At 40.2% G+C, this 18,157-nt stretch overlaps 1 protein-coding gene and 1 long non-coding RNA gene across 7 annotated transcripts; both read left to right on the top strand.

Moving 5' to 3' along the window:
• The first annotated feature begins 535 nt into the window (after positions 1–535).
• LOC115687280 (protein ZINC INDUCED FACILITATOR-LIKE 1-like) lies at positions 536–17,242 on the top strand. 6 transcript variants are annotated; one of them, XM_056308483.1, is made up of 18 exons: positions 536–658; positions 856–1,091; positions 1,311–1,351; positions 1,746–1,806; positions 1,902–2,004; positions 2,104–2,206; positions 2,346–2,399; positions 2,499–2,561; positions 2,700–2,749; positions 2,847–2,922; positions 3,088–3,294; positions 3,682–3,769; positions 3,962–4,047; positions 4,194–4,301; positions 4,445–4,489; positions 4,595–4,683; positions 4,844–4,887; positions 5,112–5,381. In XM_056308483.1, exons 2-18 carry the CDS (start codon positions 944–946, stop codon positions 5,201–5,203), a joined length of 1,458 nt encoding a protein of 485 aa, XP_056164458.1. In that variant the 5' UTR covers positions 536–658; positions 856–943; the 3' UTR covers positions 5,204–5,381. The 6 variants fall into 6 exon arrangements, with proteins under 6 accessions (XP_056164458.1, XP_056164457.1, XP_056164459.1 ...); XM_056308482.1 differs by lacking the exons at positions 4,595–4,683; positions 4,844–4,887; positions 5,112–5,381 and adding exons at positions 16,255–16,343; positions 16,508–16,551; positions 16,779–17,242 and having other exon boundaries at positions 583–809; positions 951–1,091; XM_056308484.1 differs by having other exon boundaries at positions 586–809; positions 951–1,052.
• Positions 9,126–10,326, top strand: LOC130137397 (uncharacterized). The gene is made up of 2 exons (XR_008815836.1): positions 9,126–9,941; positions 10,116–10,326. It is a non-coding gene; the product is annotated as an uncharacterized LOC130137397 (long non-coding RNA).
• Positions 17,243–18,157: the final 915 nt, after the last annotated feature.

Below are 18,157 nucleotides of genomic sequence, written 5' to 3'. Positions count from 1 at the left end.
AATTCGCGCCTTAACAAATAAAATTGCACGGGACACTCTAAGCTCTAAAAAAACTATGGTTTCACCTCCTTTATTCATCTTATTCATTAAAGAATATCATATCAACTAAAGAGAATCTATAAAGTTGATTTGCTGAGTGCGCCTTTGAATATGTGGGGCTTGTTCATATCCGAAAATAAGTCGGACATATATCACTTGATATATCAAGTTTGCAAATCATGTCGATGCTCAAATTTGCCGAATCATTTATTTATGAATAATAAATTCACTTTCTTGGGCTCGATGACGATAGAAAATCCCCTTTAGATCGTTTATCAAGGGCACTAAACCACTTTTTAGTATCGTGCACTGAATAAAATCATAATTAGTGTGGCTTGCTCGACATCAATGGTGCCAAGCAAAAGCCCAGAAGATCGCAATTCGGGTGTATCATTTCGTTCTTCCTCACATTGACACATCTGCTTAAACAAGTAAAAACTGACGTGTGCAATGATGACATTTGGAACAAGTTGGTTCTCGCATTTCCTGAATCACCTCCTTCACCAGACTGATTATTTTCCATGGCTTCCCTATAAAAGCCAACCATTTAGAGCTCCTGTATAATTTCATTCCCACATGCCAAGGCTTAAAACCCTCAACCATAGATTACATATTTTCGGTTTGTGATTGAAACCATGCTTTTTCCTACATGAAATGATCTAAGTTATGATCCATATCTTCAGTTTTAAACATGAAGCATCTTAATGCTTTCGCGTGCTTTCACTCTCCGAACGTGTCTTGACGTGGAGAATCATACATGACGGTGTGCGGTATCGTTCTTCACTGACGCTATGTGATCATTCTCTCTTGAAGCAGATTTTTCGTGTAAGAAAAGAAGGGTCTATTCTATTTGTCCGGTAGCTCATTTTCGTGTGTTCAGCTCTATCTGTTGAGGTCAATAACAATGGCAGTGGAAGAACAAAATGAGGCCTTGTTGAAGAAGGATTACCACGAGAATTGCCCTGGCTGCAAAGTCGAGAAGCTTAAGGAATCACGGAGAGGCTTGCCGATCCGTGAGCTTGTTTCCATCTGGATCGTCGTGCTTTGCAACTGTAATGATTATACATAGCATTATCGTTGTTCATAAGCTTTCTGTCAACTTCGGGTTTGCTTTTCCGGGTTCATTGAACTTACCGAGTAACTGGACATAACAACGATGCGAATTTGCATGATATTTCGGAGTTAATTTGTTCGGAACAATTCCGTTCTTGATGTGAAGATAATTAGACTTATGATGTCACTGACCTGTCTCTTGTCCTTTCTCTTTCCAGCACTGCCAATAACATCTCTATTCCCATTCCTTTACTTCATGGTAAGTTCTTCCATTTTATACTTCAATTTTAAGGTATGATGTAAATATTAGTGTTCTGTCTCCACTTTTAGACATGGTGTCCTGCATTTTATGATTTGGGCTCTGTTTTCTCAATTGTTCCTCTCTCTAGGCTCCAGATTATCATTCCTGGTCGATTCGTCCTGAAAATTTTTGCTTTTGTTCCAAATGAAACAAGTATCTGCGAAATGAACAATCTTTTATCTTTTTTAGAAGCATCAGAGTTAGCCATTGGAATGCATTCCCATAGGATGGATAAACTCGATACAAATTTTCATTACTTTCCTCGGCAGATAATGATAAATGACTAGAAGTTTATGATTTAGCCACTTCTACTCAAGAAATCTGCATTTGTTTGTTGAATTTCAAATGGCAGGTTAGAGATTTCCATATTGCCGAAAGAGAGGAAGACATTGGGTATTATGCTGGTTATGTAGGTGAGATTATCCGGTTGCTTATCTCTGTTCATTGCAGATTCCCTGGTTTATTTTTTACTAAACTTTTCCCAAACAAACTGCTTCAAATCTCGAAGGTTGTTCACTCATGTTCGGTAGAGCCTTGACGTCGGTCTTATGGGGAATCGTGGCGGATCGCTACGGGCGAAAACCCGTCATAATTATGGGAACAATAGCAGTGTTAGTACAATATCACCATTCATTTTGAGTTCCCTGTGAAAGACATTTCCCCGACGATTCCAATCATCTAATAATCACTATGATTTTATTTATAATCAGTGTTATTTTCAACACTCTCTTTGGCCTAAGTGTGACCTTTTGGATGGCCATTGCGATGAGATTCCTGCTAGGAAGTTTAAATGGTTTGTACGGACCGATCAAGGTAAGATCTCGTACAGCCAATGAACTTTGGGATTCCTCGTGGCACAAGTTATTTTCGGCCTCAAATAAAGTATCACTTCCTATATTGTTCCACGAGTTTGCTATTATTCCCTTAAATGCATTTTGTAATTTCGTAACAGGCTTATGCGACAGAATTGTTCCGTGAGGAGTACCAAGCGCTAGGAGTATCGACTGTAAGATCTCCGACCTTTGTCAAAACCTTCTAGCTCTCAATACAGGTTCCTAGTTTTTCTGCTAAGTAAATAAAGCTGAGAGTTACATTTTGGACTCAGGTTAGTACAGCATGGGGGATAGGATTGATTATCGGTCCAGCTCTGGGAGGTTATCTTGCGCAGGTATTTCTGATTAATCATATCTCAATGCATAAATTGAGTATTCCAAAATCGATGACAATTCGGACACACGTGTGCGAAATGCTTCTCATCTTTCATGCTCCTCTGATGTTCCTGGTGTTCTATTTTTTTTCACTTCAGCCTGCAGAAAAGTTCCCATCGATATTTTCCAAAGAATCAGTGTTCGGAAGGTGAGTGAAGGTTGCTTTCTTCTACATTGATATTGCAGAATCATTTAGGTGATCATCAATATGAGCGGTAACGTTTGATTTCCTGATTTCAATGCAGATTTCCTTACTTCCTGCCCTGTCTCACCATCTCATTTCTTGCATTGGTTGTTTGTGTCGCATCCTGCTGGCTTCCCGTATGCACTTCACTATACTCAGTTCATGTTTCTCATTCTTGACATTGGAAATATATATTTATTTTCCTTTCTTCAAACATTACCTCTACTTCACTTTATCTACGAAAGGATTAGCAACTGCTTGTTGCCCTTTATGAGTGCCCGAAAATCTGGTTTTAATTGCAGGAAACATTGCATATGCACCATGCAAACAGCGAGCTTGATGAGTCTCGTGAAGATGTGGAGAGCACACCACTCGAGTCCGGTGTGAAATGCAAGATGCAAAAAGTCGAAGGGAGAGCTCCGAAAAGGTCTCTGATTCGTAATTGGCCCTTGATATCAGCCATCATTGCATACTGCATCTTCTCGCTTCACGACATGGCTTACTCAGAGGTAACGTAAAATGTCACGTGTTTCTCTTCCATGCCTTCTCGGTTGTTCTTCATTCACCATATTCTTCTATCATGAGTGCAATGATTTCGGTACTCATGCTGCCAAGTACTTCATTGACAGTTGCTTAAAGAGCAAAAATTGTTTTATTGTGGATGAACACGAACTTGTATTCTGCAATGCAGTAGTCAGAGGACATTTCTTTGGCTAGTTATGATTTAACGGTTGTCGCGAGAAAATTACTTTGGCTTGCTCTTTGGAATTCTATCCTAGTTCGGAGTAGTTTATCGGAGTAAGGCATCAGCATATCATGCCGGTTTCCAAATAAGCTCATTTTCTCTATTAATTCGATTCTCTCATCTGACTTTCCGTGCTATTTTCTCTTTGTAGATCTTCTCGCTATGGGCCGTAAGCCCTAGGCGATTAGGGGGTTTAAGCTACACGACTGAAGATGTTGGAACTGTTCTTTCCATCTCAGGTATATACTCCAGTTTCTTCATTATAAAACTGCAAATCAAACAAAACTTTGAGATGCGGCAGTCTGTATTCGTTGATATGCATTCTGCCTATTCAAGACTTAGAAGTATGGTGGTCTATTATCATTTAACGTATCTCTGTACTCATTCATCATATTTGCCGGGAATCGCTGATTACCAAATTTTACTGCCAGGTGCTGGCCTTCTCGTCTTCCAAACGTGTTTATACCCATACATGGACAGACTTCTCGGCCCCATTTTGGTAGCTCGCATTTGTGGGGTATGTTTTCGACATCTTGTAACTTAAACTCGATCACGTGCGTGTGACAAATATATTTTCTGGCTATTATATCTCCGGCTATTCACGATCTATTTGATAAAAAGACGATAATCCCATGTTTCCTTCGCACAAATGCTTGAATGCAGGTCTTATCGATACCCCTATTGTCAAGCTACCCTTTTATAGCCATGCTAACCGGGTTAAGTCTCTCCATAGTGTTGAATTGCGCATCAGTCGCGAAGAATGTTCTATCTGTGAGTATGCGTTACACTCTGAGCTATACTATATGAAGCTGATATGCACGGAAATGATTGGAATTACTTTTTCTGTATGGAAAAGAGTAAGCAAAATCTCTGTTCATATCTAATTCTAACTGTCAAATTTTGCATGTCGACAGCTTTCTGTCTTTACCAGCTTGTTCCTTCTGCAAAACAAAGCTGTGGTAAGCTTCTAATGATCATCTTCGACCAATCTGATATTTATTAACATTCTCGAATACATATCTCTCTCGAGAAGGTTTGGCTTAAGTTCAGATCTGAAATCGCAGGATCAAGATCAGAGGGGGGCTGCTAATGGAATCGCAATGACCGCCATGTCTCTCTTCAACGCGGCTGGTCCAGCTGGAGGAGGCACGATGTGAGTTCCGGTTAATTGTTGTCGGCTTTCATTATATCACTACGATGGGACAATTGAGCAGTCGATCATATTAAACTCATAAGTGAAAACAAACAATTACTTCTGCTAGCTTGAGTAGACTTGATTAATGTTCTCATCCACGGACTCAAATCTTTTGCAGATTCTCTTGGGCAAAGAAGCGTCAGGACGCGGCCTTCCTCCCAGGTAAACCGAACTTCCCATTCTGAGAGCGGCTCTGGCCTTCTGTGTATTACCGTAATTAACTCATCTGCTGTCATATGCTAAAAGAAAAGGTCTTTACAAGAAGATGTGTACATGCACACATTCATGATGTACACTGATGAGAAATAAGTCTATGCGACCGTGATAGACCGCGCGTCAACTCTCAGCTGACCAAGGAACTTTAACGACCCCATGCCATTGTGCAGGCAACCAGATGATCTTCTTCATCTTGAATGTGGTCGAGGCAATCGGGGTGCTGATGACGTTCAAGCCGTTCCTTGTCAAGCACCACGACTAAAAGAAAGCAGAATTGAACCCGGATGAATTCAAAGTATAGCGCTGCCAAAACTCAAAGCAGCTTGTGTGACATCCGATATTTTGTATGATCAATGGTATATATAAGATATAAAGTCAAGTAACTTGGAGTTTTGGATGGCTCGTATGGAATCTCAAGTGGGTCATTAATTTTTTAGGTTTGAAGGTTACGACAGATGAATTTTCCGCGACCATACCGCCCGAAGTCCGATGCGTTAGAATTAAATTGATAGATGTCGACGTGCACGTACGTAGTGATGTAGAATGACGGTAATTAATTTACTGCCATCGTGGTCATAGATAGGGACTGACATGCTTCGAATTACATATTTGATGACTTCCAAGTTTTAAATTGAGATTTTTCTAGCATCCGATGTTTTCACTAATAATTTTAGTAAGTTCAAAATATTTTTCCGACTTATCAGTATATAAAAAGGACACTGGTTTTCCTTGTTTACTTACTTATTTAATAAATATTTTGGTAACCTAACAACATATTTTGGATTAAGCCTTAGGTTTCTTTTCATTTGGCACACCCTCTCTTCATTTTTCTACCAAGAATTTTAAACCCAAGCTTTTAATTTGAGACATTGAACTTCGCTAGCTATGATATCATGCATTACATTGTCAATTTCAACTCTATCCCATTAATGCCTTGATTACTCACCTATTTTACCTGGCCAAGAAGAAGCCATCTCTCATTTGAATAAAAAAAAATCTCCTTAAAGTTCATCTTATTATGCCACTTTTACATCCTAGCTACTTACTTAGGGCCACTGGAAGCATTTCTATTAGAACACACATACCCTTCTACTCTTGGACCTCATGACTTTAACCCAAGGGCATTTATTACTTTAGCCTTAGGTTTATTCCCCTTGGCCGTATAAATGGGTCTTTGGAGGTCTTCAAGCTTCAAAGTGGGAGTCCTTACTACATTAACTTCCAACTTTTCCTCAACTTTCGTTTTCAAATCTTGCGAGTAAAAGCGATGGTCTCACCTTTGTATTATTAAAGTTCCTACCTCAACCTTTCAGGTGTCGACGAGGTAACTACGGCTTTGAGTTGTCAAGTCTTTAATTCAAAGTAAGTGAAAACTCTAGAGAATAAGTTAGGATTATCCACTTAGTACTTTGGACTTGATTGGTTGATGATTGTTAATTTTCATTTTAGTTAAATTTGATAGTAAGTGTGAGCATGTTACAATAAAGTTGTTTGGATTTATTGTGGTGATATATCTTGTTTTGATGAGTTTTTTTTATGCAAAAAGGGTGTTTGATTGTTTTCCGTGAGGTGTGACAGTATGTTGGATGTTAGAAACATAAAAATGACAAAAATCGGGTTTGAGAGTGTCATTTCCGAAATTCTGGTTCACTGGGCGCTGATGATATGCACCTTTTACATATTGGCCACAGATCATATCCACGTTTTACTCATTGGCCATTGATCATATCCACTTGTTGAATATATTCACTTACAGAGTATATTCACTTACCTGAGTATAACCACTTGCTGAGTATATCTATTTGCTGAGTACCAAGTATGCCCAATTGCCGATTTTCAGAATATATTATTAATGTTTGCATGAGAAATGAAGGAAAGTTAGTATGCTATTATTATGTGATCATTGAAAAGCATGATAAGAAATGAATGAAGATATATGTGTTGAAGTGCATGAAATAATTTGTTTGTCTTTAACTGCATGAGAAAAGACAAACTACTGGATGTATATGACAATGGTTGTGTTATAATAATTGCATGTGAATGATGCCATGTGATTAAGACATTTGCTACAACCTATTCGCTGCCGAGCGAATTCCCTTGTATGAGTTTGTGGATGAGACTCTGGAGTGAGCTAGTTGTTCTACCGTATATGACGGTTCTCTACAATGAAATCATATGATGACATGGCTCGTGTAATCATGGTATGACATTGTTTGTGTAGTCATGCGTATGACATTGTTTGTGTAGTCATGCGTATGACATAGCTTGTGTAGTCATGGGTATGACATGGCTTGTGTAGCCATAGTGTGATGTTAAGAAATGACCATCATCATGCGAATATTCAGTGGTGTATTTATCATCGCTGATGTAAATGACACCCGTGATGAATGTACTGAGGCGAGGCAAAGGATATGAATGATGATGCCTCGTTAGTTGAGTTGCCTATGATCCTGGCTAGTGATGAATATTAACTCACTTGTATGTATCGGTGAGCCACTATGATAATATTTGTGCATCATGAACTAATATGGCATCTGCTTGCAATTAAGTAAATAATCTTATGCAATATTGTTAATGGTTTCCATTGGCATATCATGATAGTCTAGATAGAGCATTTGCTTCATACATGGTTGTTTTGTATTGTCTTGAACTCACGTTGTTTGTACGTATCAAGTTGAGTGGTAAGCCGATCTCCTATCTTAGATTTAGAGATTTCATTTACTAGGTTTCGGCTTACCCCTTATTTTTTCAGATTCGTAGGATGGTTCCCCTGGATATGACGATGGAGGGGACAAGATGATACCGAAGGCCACCAACCCCTGAATTGGATGGTGGCTTGGTTAATGTTTAGGTTCGCTTTTGGGTGGGTGTAGAGGTGCTAGTTGACCTGACTTTTCTTTCCAGGACTATGTATAATTAAACTCATGCGATCTTCATGTATGGTATGAATGTTTTATTATGCTTCCGCTTGTGTAATTATAATTAAAAGATATAATTAGAGAGAATACATGTCGCGAGTGACGTTCTGGAGCGTCACAGCTTGCAAAATATCAAATGCCATTCGATTGTTTCACAAGCCGAGTTGGGTCTAAAATTTGCTCACAAGCTCATATAAACGGAAGAGTTGGACAAGTCCATCAATCTTAGGTTCGTTAACTTATCTACTCTAGACCTAATCATGGGTCTAAAGGCGGCATAGTGTCTCCAAACTCAAAGCACAATTTGGAGCAAATTAGGGAAGTAATTCCTTTTTTGGCCCAATCATTGTATAAACAGCATATTACATATTTTACGACATGCGCGAGCCTAGATAGGAAAGTTTAGGTTCGATATATCAACACCGTCTGCCTGTTGGTCAAGTCTAGTCTATTATTCTGTCACTTAATTTTCTAGGCACCCCTTATTCTCACTACTTTTACATTGAATACGGGCCATAGCCTCGAGAATCACTTGCAAGATCATTTTGAATGGGCCCATTCCTGTCTTTTTGGGCTACAAGGCTCATGTTATACCATCAAAGCAGCCATTCACCCATAGAAAAGTCCATGCATTGGTTATACAATGTGACGCCACATGACAAATTATTTGATTTGTTGTTTCCATTATAGTTTTCAAGCATTTCATGTATAAATTTATCAAAATTATATGCCCGAGAAATGCCACATCAAAATGTCGGGTGATATGATTGTCGCGTAACATACTCTTCCATGCGGATGAACTCTTTAAAAGAAACCCGTCCATAGTCAATCATTATGCATATGGCAGTCGTGATTGTGCTATGATCCTGACAGTTTGGAAAATAAATGTTTCATTCTTAATTTTCCTTGTCTGTATGAATCAATCTCTCTATTGCAAAATACTTCTGTTGTAGTGCACATTGTCGCTATTACCAGTCAATATCAACATTATGCATATTATCGATCGCATTCCTTGTTTGTCCAATTGTTTCATTATGCCTCGCCCCGCACTGCCCTGCCCACTCTAAAAATTCAATTGTGTACGCAAAGGAATATATATTTCTCCATCCCTAATTCGAGGATATTTCCTTCAACACACACACACATATATGGAATCATCAAATCAGTTCTAAATTTATTGTAAGGATGCCAATTCGATCTTAAATTTTTCAATTTTGACAAATTTAGTTTCAAATCTATATATAAAATTTCAATGTAGTTCTTCCGGTCAATTTTCGCTAGAAATCACTGACGTGGCGATATGCCACATACGACGGCTAGCGATGCTTAGACTGCCACGACAGAAAATGTTTAGGACAATATGAAATTACAACATCTTTATGACTTTTTTGGTAAATTTTTCCATATTTTTTTTTTGAGATGACAAAAGAAAAATGAAATTACTAATGCCGCCATTCACCTAAGATTGATAACGTGAAAAGAAGAACAGAAAAAGAGGTTGCCAAATTCGTTTGTTCTGGGTGAGGTCAAGACAACGAGAGAGGATTACTTGTTCTTGACCACTTCGGCTGAAAATCAAGAGGAGAATTCAATCTCTCCCAACTCTTTCTATCCAGATTCCATACTCTCGTGGTTATCTCAGGATTTCAATCAAGTATTGTTGCTGCCACCATCATTTTGGAACCACTTCTTTTTTCCTTTTTTCCAGCACGTTATCAAGTCAAGAGACGTGCCCTAGATCGCATCTATCTCTCTTCACATATATAATTCCAAAAAGACCGGGAATCATTTCTATTTTTTTCCAAGTTGCTGTCGTTTAGGAAATGATTGTCCGTGACCTTGTGCTAGTCATGTGGAAAGCAGCAAAAAGAATAAAAAAACAGTACTACTTCAGGTATTTGACCTCTTGTACTTATCCATTATGACTTAGCATGTTGCTGTCGGCATTTAAATTTTTTTTTTATTGGTGGTTGATGTAAAATTTATTTCACTGGAAACTGACCTAGAAATTCTATAGACAAAACAAGTTTCATATACCAACGGCACGCCTTTTGTTTTTTCAAAATCCACTGTCGAAAACAGGTCAGTTTTACTTGATGTAGTGTGTCAATCTCTTGTCCTATATTAAGGTACTTAAGATTATCAAGTCATCGAATAAGAAAGAATTTTAAAATTTTGATGTATTGAGTGTTCTCGTAAAATTTATTATCCACATCTTTGGATAACCCATTTCTTTATTTTGTAATATTTCTACAGGTCTTTCCTGGAAGCTCGTCGGTGAGATTTGAGAGTCCTACTTGCAATTTGCTTTCCCAGATTTTGGACAGATCCCTAGTATCCTAATTGCATTTGATCTTTGTCTCCCGCTATTTACACGTTCTGTGTGGGGCAAATAGTTGGTGTTATTTGCACGTAGTCCATAAATAAAGCAGTCCCCATCATCATCATCTCTGCTTTCCTTTTGTCATCCAAGAGCCACTTTACATTAGTTCAATATTCAGCTTTGACGGCGGCTGAGCATGTCATATCTCGATGGGCTGTCAAGAGCGTAGAGGGGGTAGGATGAACAGTTGACAGTTTTGGATATGCAATTCTTGTTCGATCTAGGGTTTTGAAAAATGCGTAGTCCGTTTAATTTATTTAATAGAATATACGTGATGACCAAGAGAAGCAATATCATCCTAAATTTGCGGCTTAACAAATTTTACGTGCTTTCTGCACATCCAGTTAGATGATTTTGCCAAATCGTTCATACGTAAGTAATACATCAACTTTCTTATGCTCAATAACTTTTTTAATAACGAGAAACCCCCGTATAGATAGTAAATCAAAGGAAAAATTTCAATTAAAGATCCCAAGTAGGGGGCTTTTTATAAAAAAAACGATCTCAAGTGGACATAGTATCAAATAAGGGTTTGAAATGTCCAATCAGTCTCAAATAATTTTTTTAATAACGAGAAACCCCCGTCTAGATAGTAAATCAAAGGGAAAATTTCAATTAAAGATCCCAAGTAGGGGCTTTTTATCAAAAAAGATCTCAAGTGGACATAGTGTCAAATAAGGGTTTGAAATGTCCAATCAGTCTCAAATAAAGATTCGAAGTGCCCAATTAATCTCAAGTAAGGGCCTGGATTCTCCGGCCGGTCAAATGCTCATCGGCCGGCGAGCACGTTACTCTTCTGGTAACCGGAACAAGGGCAATTTTGTCTTTTTCTTTTTAATTTTTTTCTTTTTTTTTTCCTTTTTCTATTTTTTTCTTTTCCTTCTCCTTTTCTGTGTTTTTTTTTCCTCTCTTCCCTCTGCCGGCCATAGCCGGGGCCGGCGGAGGTCGCCGGCCTCAGGCGGAGGCCGCCCTCGCCAGCATCGGGCGAGGGTTGCCCTCGTCGGATCTGGCGAGGATCGCCCTCGCCCACCCAGCCCAGGCGAGGGCCGCCTTCGCCCGACGCCGGTGAGGGCAACCCTTGCTTGGGCTAGGCAGGCGAAGGTCAACCCTCGCCCGATCCGACGAGGGTGAGGGTCGCCCTCACTCGCCCAGCCCAAGCGAGGGCCGCCTTCGCCGGCGTGTGGTGAGGGTCGCCCTCGCCCGCCCAGCCCAGGCGAGGGCGGCCCTCGCCCGCCCAGCCCAGGCGAGGGCGGCCCTCGCCCGACGCTAGTGAGGGCGACCTCCGCCTGAGACCAGCAACCTCCGCCAGCCCCCGCTATGGCCGGCGGAGGGAAGAGAGGAAAAAAAACATAAAAGGAAAAGGAAAAGAAAAAAAAATAGAAAAAGGAAAAAAAAATTAAAAAGAAAAAGACGAAACTGTCCTTGTTCCGATCGCCGGAACAGTAACGTGCTCGCTGGCCGGTGAGCATTTGACCAGCCGGCGAACCCATGCCCTTATTTGAGACTAATTGGGCACTTTGGGTCCTTATTTGAGACTGATTGGACACTTTAAGCCTTTATTTGATATTATGTCCATTTAAGGTCCTTTTTTGATAAAAAGCCCCTACTAAGTCCTTAACTGGAATTTTCCCTAAATCAGGGGCACTAAAACTACATTTTAATGTCTTGGACTAAATAAAATGCAAAACAAAATTTGAGTGGGTTGCTCTCACATTTTATGGTGCCAAGCAAAATCCAGAAGATTTCGATCATAAGTATAACTTTTGTTCTGACTCACTTTATAACGGGTCCTTAAACCAGAGAAATCCGACGTGTGCAGTGATGACATTTGGAACAGGTTGGTTCTCACGTTTCCTATATCAGCTCCTCCTTTTTTTTATTCTGTTTTGGGGTCAAATACATCAGCTTCTTTACCAGACTCATTGTCTTCCATGGCTCCCCTTTAAAAGCCTACCATACAAAGCTCCTGTGTAATTTTCCTCCCACATGCAAAACAACAAACCTCTCAATCATAGGGTATGTGATTCAAACCTTTTTTCTCCACATGAAATGATCTGAAGTTACGATCTATATCTTCAGCTTTAAACATGAAGCATCTTCGTGTTTTCACGCGCTCTCACTCTTGGAAAATACCTTGAAGTCGAGCATTATATATGATTTCTATGCAGTATTGTTCTACGCTGAAGCTTTGTGTTTATTCTCTCTTGAAGCGGATCTCGTTCGGGAGCTGAATTTCGTGTGTTCAGCTCTACCACTTGAGGTTAATAACAATGGCAGTGGAAGAACAAAAGGAGCCGTTGTTGGAGAAACATTACTACGAGAATTGCCCCGGCTGCAAAGTCGAGAAGCTTAAGGAATCGCAGAAAGGCTTGCCGATCCGCGAGCTCGTGTCGATCTGGATCGTCGTGCTTTGCACAAGTAATAAGCATATATGGCATTATCGTCGTTCATAAGCTTCCTGTCAACTTCTGGATTTTCTTTTCTGGGTTCTTCTAAATTACCAAGTGACTGGACATAACAACGACGCGAATTTGCATGACATTTCGGAGTTAATTTGTGTGGAATAATTCAGTTGTTGATGTGAAGTTAAGCCGGTGGCGATATTGCATAGTGATCTTTCATAATTAGAAGATCTTTGACGATTCAAAGAGATGTACTTATAGTCACATAATTAGTAGCTAATTAGGCTTATGATGTTACTGACCTGTGTCTTGTCCTTGCTCTTTCCAGCACTGCCAATATCATCTCTATTCCCATTCCTTTACTTCATGGTAAGCTCTTACATTCTATACTTAATTTTCAAGTATGATGTATATATGACTGTTCTGTCTGCACTTGAGACATCTTGTGCTAAATTGTATGGTCTGGGGTCTGTTTTCTTAAACATTGTCTCTCTAGGCTCCTGGTCGATTCGTCCTGAAAATTTTTGCTTTTGTTGCTCATAAAACAAGTATGTGCAAAGTGAACATTCTTTTATCTAACTTTGAAGTAGCAGAGTTTGCCAATGGCATGCGGTTGCTTAGGATGGTTAAACTTGACTGAAAGTTCCATTGCTTACATCGGCAGATAATTGTATAAATGACCTGAGGCATATGAATTAACCTCTTCTACTTAAGAAATCTTTATTTGTTTCTTTAATTTCGAATGACAGATTAGAGATTTTCATATCGCCAAAAGAGAGGAAGACATTGGGTATTATGCCGGTTATATAGGTGAGATTATCCGAGTTGCTTATCTATGTTCATTGCAGACTCCTTTGTTTGTCTTCGACTCAACTTTTCACTAGCAAACTCCTTGAAATCTCAAAGGTTCTTCATTCATGTTCGGGAGAGCCTTGACATCGGTCTTCTGGGGAATCGTGGCAGATCGTTACGGGCGAAAACCTGTCATAATTATTGGAATAATCGCAGTGTTAGTACAAGTTCGTCATTCATTATGAGTTCCCAGTGAAACAAAACTTCTCTGACGAATACAATCAATTAATTGTTATGATTTGATTTATATCAGGGTTATATTCAACACTCTCTTCGGCCTAAGTGTGAACTTTTGGATGGCCATTGCCATGAGGTTCCTTCTTGGAAGTTTAAATGGTTTACTCGGACCTATCAAGGTAAGATCTCGTAAGGCTTATGATTTTGGGGATTCGTACCCTTCTTATTTTGTTCCATGAATTTGCAACCATTCCCATATATGTATTTCGCAATTTCATAACAGGCTTATGCGACCGAAATATTCCGTGAGGAGTACCAAGCGCTAGGAGTAACAACCGTAAGATCTCCGACCTTTGTAAAAACCTTTTAACTCTCAATACAGGTTCCTAGTTCTTCTGCTAAGTAAATAAAGCTGAGAGTTACACTTTGAACTCAGGTTAGTACAGCATGGGGGATAGGATTGATTATCGGTCCAGCTGTGGGAGGTTATCTTGCGCAGGTACTTCTGATTTATCATATCTCGACGCGTGAAATATAGTATTCCAAAAGCGATGACAATTCGGACACTGTGCGAAATGCTTCTCTCATTTTTCATGCTCCTCTGATGTTCCTGGTTTTCTATGTTTTCCGTTTCAGCCTGCAGAAAAGTTCCCGTCGATATTTTCCAAAGAATCAGTGTTCGGAAGGTGAGTGGAGATTGCTTTCTTCCAAATTAATTTTGCAGATCCTTTTGAGTGATCATGGACACAAGCGGTAAACATTTGATTTCCTGATCTCGATGCAGATTTCCCTACTTCTTGCCCTGTCTCGCCATCTCGCTTTTCGCATTGGTAGTTTCTATCGCGTCCTGCTGGCTTCCGGTACGCACTTCACCAAACTCAGTTCATGTTTCTCATCCTTGATATCGGAAAACAATCTGGTTGTTTGTCCTTTCACGAGACATTACCTCTGCTTCACTTTATCTATGAAAGAATTACCAACTGCCTGTTGCGCTTTATTGAGGGTCCGAAAATCTGGTTTTATTGCAGGAAACATTGCATATGCACCACGGAAGTAGCGAGCCTGATGAATCTCGCGAAGATGTGGAGAACGCATCCCTCGAGTCCAGCACCAAGTACAAGACTCAAAAGGTCGAGGGGAAAGCTCCGAAAAAGTCTCTGATTCGGAATTGGCCCTTGATGTCATCCATCATCGTGTACTGCATCTTCTCGCTTCACGACATGGCTTACACGGAGGTAACCTAAAATGCGGCGCGCTTGTCTACCTTGCCTTCTCAGTTCTTCTTCATTCACCGTACCAGACATTCTACAATCATGAGTGCAATGATTTCGGTACTCATGCTGCCGAGTGCTTCTTTGACAGTTGCTTAAAGAGCAAACAATCTTTCATCATGGATGAACACAAACTTATAATCTGCAATGCAGTAGTCAGAGGACATTCTTTTGGCTAGTTACGATTTAGCGGTTGTTGTAATAACATTACTTTGGCTTATCCTTTGGAACTCTATCCTAGTTCGAAGTAGTTGATTGGAATATGGCATCAGCATATCAAGCTGATTTCCTAATATATTCACTTATGTGTTTATCTAAGCTCTTTTAGTTCGATCCTCTCATTAGCCATTCTGTGCTACTATCTCTTTTGTAGATCTTCTCACTATGGGCCGTAAGCCCTAGGCGATATGGGGGCTTAAGCTACACTACTGAAGATGTCGGGACTGTTCTTGCTATCTCAGGTACATACTCCAGTTTCTTTCTTATATTTCAAGATAAATTCTTTCAGAAAAACAACGAGGTAGTCAGTAAAAGTGCAACTCAAACAAAACTTTGGGCGGTGGAGGTCTGTATTCATTGATATACGTTCTGTCTATTTGAAACTTAGAAATATGGTGGTCTATTATCATTTAACTCTCTCTATACTCATTCAATATATTTGCTGGGAATCGCTGATTACCAAATTCTACTGCCAGGTGCCGGCCTTCTCATCTTCCAGACGTGTTTATACCCATACGTGGATAGACTTCTCGGCCCTGTTGTGGTAGCTCGCATTAGTGGGGTATGTTTTTTCAACATCTCGTAACTGGAACTCGAGCACCTGCTTGTGAAAAATATATTTTCTGGCTATTGTATCTCTGGCCATTCACGATCTATTTGATAAAAAGACAATGATCCCCCGTGTTTACTTCTCACATATGCGTGAATGCAGGTCTTATCGATACCCCTCTTGTCAAGCTACCCTTTTATAGCAGTGCTGACCGGGCTAGGTCTCTCCACAGTGTTAAATTGCGCATCAGTCGCGAAGATTGTCCTTTCTGTGAGTATGCCTTAAACTCCAAGCTGTCATATGAACCTAATATGCACATAAATATGGAAAAGAGAAAAATCCAAACCTCTGTTCATACCTAACTTTAATTGTCAAATTTTGCATGTCGAAAGACTTCCATCATCACCAGCTTGTTCCTACTGCAAAACAAAGCCGTGGTAAGCTTCTAATGATCATCCTCGACGAGTCTGACCCTGTTAACATCCTCGAATACGTGCCTTTCTTGTGATGGTTTGGCTTAAGTCTAAATCTGAAATTGCAGGACCAAGATCAGAGAGGAGCTGCTAATGGAATCGCAATGACTGCCATGTCTCTCTTTAAGGCGGCTGGTCCAGCCGGAGGAGGCGCAATGTGAGCTCCGCTTAATTTTTGTGGGCTTTCGCTTTATCACTACGACAGGACAATTGAGCAGTCGATCATATTAAACTCATCACTGAAATCAAACAATTACTTGTGTATGCTTAAAGAGTAGACTTGAGTAATGTCCTCATGCATGGACTCAAAATCTTTTGCAGATTCTCTTGGGCACAGAAGCGTCAGGATGCGGCCTTTCTCCCAGGTAAACCGACTTTTTCCAGTTCTGCGATGATGGCTCTGGCCTTCTTTGTATTACCATGACTAGTTCATCTGTTGTCTTCTGGTAATAGAAAAGGTGTTCACATGAAGATGTGTATATGCACATATTCATGATTGTACAATGATGAGAAATTAGTCTGTGACCGTGACAGACCGCACTTGAGTTCGCAGCTGACTGAGAAACTTTAACGGCCCCATGCATATGTGCAGGCGATCAGATGGTCTTCTTCATCTTGAACGTGGTCGAGGCAATCGGAGTGTTGATGACTTTCAAGCCATTCCTAGTTGAACGCCGCGACTAAAAGAAAACAGAATCGAACCCGCGTGAATTCTAAGTAGAGACCTGATAAAACTTCAGAGCAGAGCTCGCAAAAGAACAGCTGCCGTTCGATTCTTGCACAAGGTGGAGCAGCATTTGCCTTCCAAGAAGCCGAGCCGGCCCTTTCAGGCCAAGTGTCGCGATCCTAGTTGAATTAGCAATTTAACACCTATGTGCTAATATTCTTAATACTCCAACAATAGCACCAAATGGAATTATGATGTATTGCCCATTATAATGTAACCTTCTGAAGAATTAGTGTCCGGAAAGGATTAGTCCACGACATTGTAAGGACAGTGCAATTGATTGACAACAGAATCACCAGTTGGGTTAATCAGGAGTTTCATTGGCTCAATTCAGTGACATTGCTACAGTTTCCGCTTCATTCCTGCTTGTGTCACAGCAACTAGCTTTGGAGCGTAGCACAGAAATTGTGACCCCAAAAAGAATGCTCGACGCCGGGGGCAGAAGGCAAAGACAATCTGTACTCAATATCAGATCGCTAAAAAGGATACCGTTGTTTCACTAATTGGTCCACCTAGTTATGTAGAAGTCCTAAACACCGCATCAAACATCTCAAGATGATATCTGCACTAATCTGTAAGACGACAGGGGAAAAGGAAGGATGGTGCAGATATTCGATGCAATAATTGTGGGCAAAAGGACACTATAAGTGCTATAAGTTGTGTACGGAGATCATTTTGGTGCCATAACTTTTTTTCGGATCACTTTGGTGCCAACTTTTTTGCAAAACGATCACTTTAGTGCCAATGCTGACATGGCCGCCGGAAATCTGACGTGGCTCTTTTTTTATTAATTTTTGATGCTGACATGGCTCACCGGAAATCTGACGTGGCTCGCCGGAAATCTGACGTGGCTCTTTTTTTTGCCGGAATTTTGGCCGAAGTCACTAAAGTGATCTCTTTTCTTCCGATTTGGCACCAAAGTGATCCGAAAAAAAGTTATGGCACCAAAGTGATCTCCGCACACAACTTATGGCACTTATAATGTCCTTTTGCCATAATTGTGTATACAAAAATACGGTTATATTTTCTTCAGTCCTTGATCTGAGGAAATTACCTCTAACTATATTCATCATGCGGGTTATTAATTGTTGAAGCCACATGCATAACTTTACTTTGGTGATAATTGCATTCGACCCTCCCATCACAAACCACTTCTCCCACAAATTGGTGCCTCAATGTCACGTGGCTTTCGAAAGCGACGGGACCATGCGATATGTGTCAGGAAAAATTCTCAGATTCTTCAA

The sequence above is a fragment of the Syzygium oleosum genome, unplaced genomic scaffold, assembly GCF_021117445.2.
Source record: "Syzygium oleosum isolate NSW1041296 unplaced genomic scaffold, Sole_v2.1 Sole_v2.02, whole genome shotgun sequence".
Lineage (NCBI taxonomy): Eukaryota > Viridiplantae > Streptophyta > Magnoliopsida > Myrtales > Myrtaceae > Syzygium > Syzygium oleosum.
This window is presented reverse-complemented; position numbering and strand designations above follow the sequence as displayed.